General features: G+C 63.8%; 1 protein-coding gene across 1 annotated transcript in view; it reads left to right on the plus strand.

Moving 5' to 3' along the window:
- Positions 1 to 303, plus strand: part of FEV (FEV (ETS oncogene family)) — a 3,877-nt gene extending 3,574 nt beyond the window's left edge. The window contains exon 4 of the mRNA XM_004674280.1: positions 23 to 303. Within this exon, the coding sequence (XP_004674337.1) occupies positions 23 to 303 (281 nt within the window). The remainder of the gene's footprint in view (positions 1 to 22) is intronic.
- The last annotated feature ends 986 nt before the right edge of the window (positions 304 to 1,289 follow it).

A 1,289-nucleotide genomic window follows, 5' to 3' on the forward strand; every position in this document is an offset into this window, starting at 1 on the left:
CTTCCTCCTCTCCCTGCTTCCTTCCTCCTTCCCCGCGCCGCCGCCGCCGCCGCCCAGGACGGCGCGCTCTACAAGCTGCCCGCCGGCCTCGCCCCGCTGCCCTTCCCCGGCCTCTCCAAACTCAACCTTATGGCCGCCTCTGCGGGCGTCGCGCCCGCCGGCTTCTCCTACTGGCCCGGCCCGGGTCCCGCAGCCACCGCCGCCGCCACCGCCGCGCTCTATCCCAGCCCGGGCTTGCAGCCTCCGCCGGGGCCCTTCGGCGCCGTCGCCGCCGCCTCGCACTTGGGGGGTCATTACCACTAGACGGAAGGCCGGGTGTGCGCAGCCTCTCCCAGACACCCAGACAGAGCCTGGCCCAGCCCCAGCCACGGCCCGGGAAGCAGGCCGGAGCCTCCCTACCGCATCTCTGACCTCAGATTTTTCTCTACCTGCCGCACCCAGCCCGGGGGGGAGGGCAGGAAGGGGCATAAATCTCCTCAATCTGCAGTGACCCCGAACTTGGCTGGCCTCGCCCCCTCAGCAGTGGGGAAGGGCGACCGACCGCAGCCGCCCTTCCCATCCTCCTGTCCCTTAGTCTCCATTCCCGGCGGCCCCCAGCTCCCTGGGCCTCCCCGGGCCTCCCTGGCTTTGCTCCCCTTCCACCTGGACTTCAGCCTTGCTCCTGCAAGCCTCCATCACTACCCCTGTCTTTCGAATTCCGAATCTTTTCTCATCTTTTGTTTCCATCTGCAAGTTGCCCATCCCAGCCCTGGCCACGCACAGTACACCTGCTCCTTCCGGGCCTCAGCAGCCGTGGTCAGGGCCACTGCCCTCCAGACGCACCAGGTTTCTTCAACCCCCACCCTCTTGCAGGACGGCCTGATATACATTTATGTCCTTTCAGATCCATTAAAGCTGCCAAATTCCTGCTGCCTCCTCTTTGGGTTCTTTGCTACACTAGAACCTTAAGGTCTGCGGCTGAGGGGAGAGCTCAGGCCCCAGCGGAAAGGAAATGTTGGAGGGATGAGGGCAAAGTGGGCTTGCATTAGAGGGGAGTCTGGCGCACCCGTGGGCAGCTCAGCCTAAGAGGCAGGGGCCATGGAGGGGGCAGGGAACAGGCCAAAATTGAGCGCACAGCTCCTCCCCACTCCATCCTGACTTCTCCTCCTGACTTCTATCCAACATTCACTTGCTTCCCACCTTCTCCCACCTCATCCTCGCCCCTCACCTCCTCCCATCACCCATCCCACCGGTCTCACCTTCACACACTATCTCCACCTTTTCTGAGGGGCTCCATTTCATTCCCTAAA

The sequence above is a fragment of the Condylura cristata genome, unplaced genomic scaffold (genome assembly GCF_000260355.1).
Source record: "Condylura cristata isolate star-nosed mole 26May11 unplaced genomic scaffold, ConCri1.0 scaffold00002, whole genome shotgun sequence".
Lineage (NCBI taxonomy): Eukaryota > Metazoa > Chordata > Mammalia > Eulipotyphla > Talpidae > Condylura > Condylura cristata.